The following is a 1,465-nucleotide window of genomic DNA, read 5'->3' on the forward strand; positions in this document are numbered from 1 at the left end:
AGTTTCACTTTTTAAATGGAATTACTATAATCAATCTACTTTTTCATGATATTCTAATTTTATGACCAGCACCTGTACATGTAGTTGTTGTTGTGCTCCTATAATTATTTTTTTTTAAAATAAGGAGAAAAGTTTCTTCTGAATTAAAGAGGTGGTTTATTTTGTTGATGGTTTTTGCTTAAAATTGGATTAATTGTGATTAATTGATTACAGACCCTTTAATGACTGATTAAAATGCTGAATTGCGTCCCACTAAACACAAAGTAAGACATAACGGTTAAAGGGAAGAAGATGAGATGCATCTTGCTTCTATTTCCTACTAAGAATCAGGAAAGTGCTGATTTAGAAAAGCCCTTTTTCTTTGCTGCATGTATGAAGAACACTGAGAGTGTCTGTAAGCAGGAGGATCCAGTATAGCTACCACCACCGTGTTTCATCATGGTGAATGTAGGTTGTCAGTTCTGATTGTGAATATATTTGTGGGACAATGCAGTTTGATTTTTGCCCAAACAGGAGGAGAACTCTGATCTGTTCCATGCCGTCCCCTGGTCCTGTGGCACGCTGGGGTTTCTGGTCGCAGCAGAGATTAAAATAGTCCCAGCTAAAGCTTGGGTGAAGCTGCGCTATGAGCCAGTCAGAGGCCTGGAGAACATCTGCAAACGTTTCGCCGAGGCATCACAGAACAAGCAGAACACGTTCGTGGAGGGGATCCAGTATAGCCTGGACTCAGCCGTCATCATGACAGGAACCATGACCGACCATGCAGAGCCAGATAAGGTAAGGTGATGGCGAGCTCCCCAGTAAATTGGCTGTATGGACTTTGACTAGACCTGACGTCAGACTTTTCCTCCTGGACGCCAGATCAACAGAATCGGCCTGCACTTCAAACCCTGGTTCTTCAAACATGTAGAGAGCTACCTGAAAGGAGAGCGCAGTGGAGTGGAGTTCATCCCTCTGAGGCATTACTACCACCGACACACACAGAGTATCTTCTGGGAGATCCAGGTATGCACACACACACATCACTGTTGCATTTTACACCGTGTTTAAATATGTAGTTTCAAAGGTAAATTAACTCTTTTAGAGTTATTACTACAACTGGAGTAAGATATACACTATGTAGAGAGTTAATTAATAATTTAGAGTGAGATCAAATGCACTCAGATTAGTGTTAAATTCAACTCTTAAAGTGTTACTTCAACACTACAAAATTTTAGGTCCATCTTAGGCTCCTGTCACACCTTGCTGGTTTATTCAGCGTCTGCCTGACATCCCAGAATCTCCTGAAACGCTGGAATTCACTGAACTTTCAATTTTAGGCCTATACATAGATTCAGAACTTCTGTCCGACAGCCTAACTTCTGCTTAACGCACAGCATCAGTTAAAGCTGGTGGGCAGGCAGTGTCATCGCTGCTCCCGCCCAAAAAAAATAAAAGAAAAAAGAAAAATAAAGAAAGAAGGTTT

General features: G+C 41.2%; 1 protein-coding gene across 1 annotated transcript in view; it reads left to right on the forward strand.

Moving 5' to 3' along the window:
• The window catches only part of dhcr24 (24-dehydrocholesterol reductase), a gene marked incomplete at its 5' end in the record, with an annotated part of 16,197 nt that overhangs the window by 1,968 nt on the left and 12,764 nt on the right, over positions 1-1,465 (forward strand). Inside the window, 2 exons of the mRNA XM_015397581.1 lie at positions 514-777; positions 862-1,005. Of these exons, the coding sequence (XP_015253067.1) occupies positions 514-777; positions 862-1,005 (408 nt within the window). The remainder of the gene's footprint in view (positions 1-513; positions 778-861; positions 1,006-1,465) is intronic.

The sequence above is a fragment of the Cyprinodon variegatus genome, unplaced genomic scaffold (assembly GCF_000732505.1).
Source record: "Cyprinodon variegatus isolate N-32 unplaced genomic scaffold, C_variegatus-1.0 Scaffold872, whole genome shotgun sequence".
Classification (NCBI taxonomy): Eukaryota; Metazoa; Chordata; class Actinopteri; order Cyprinodontiformes; family Cyprinodontidae; genus Cyprinodon; species Cyprinodon variegatus.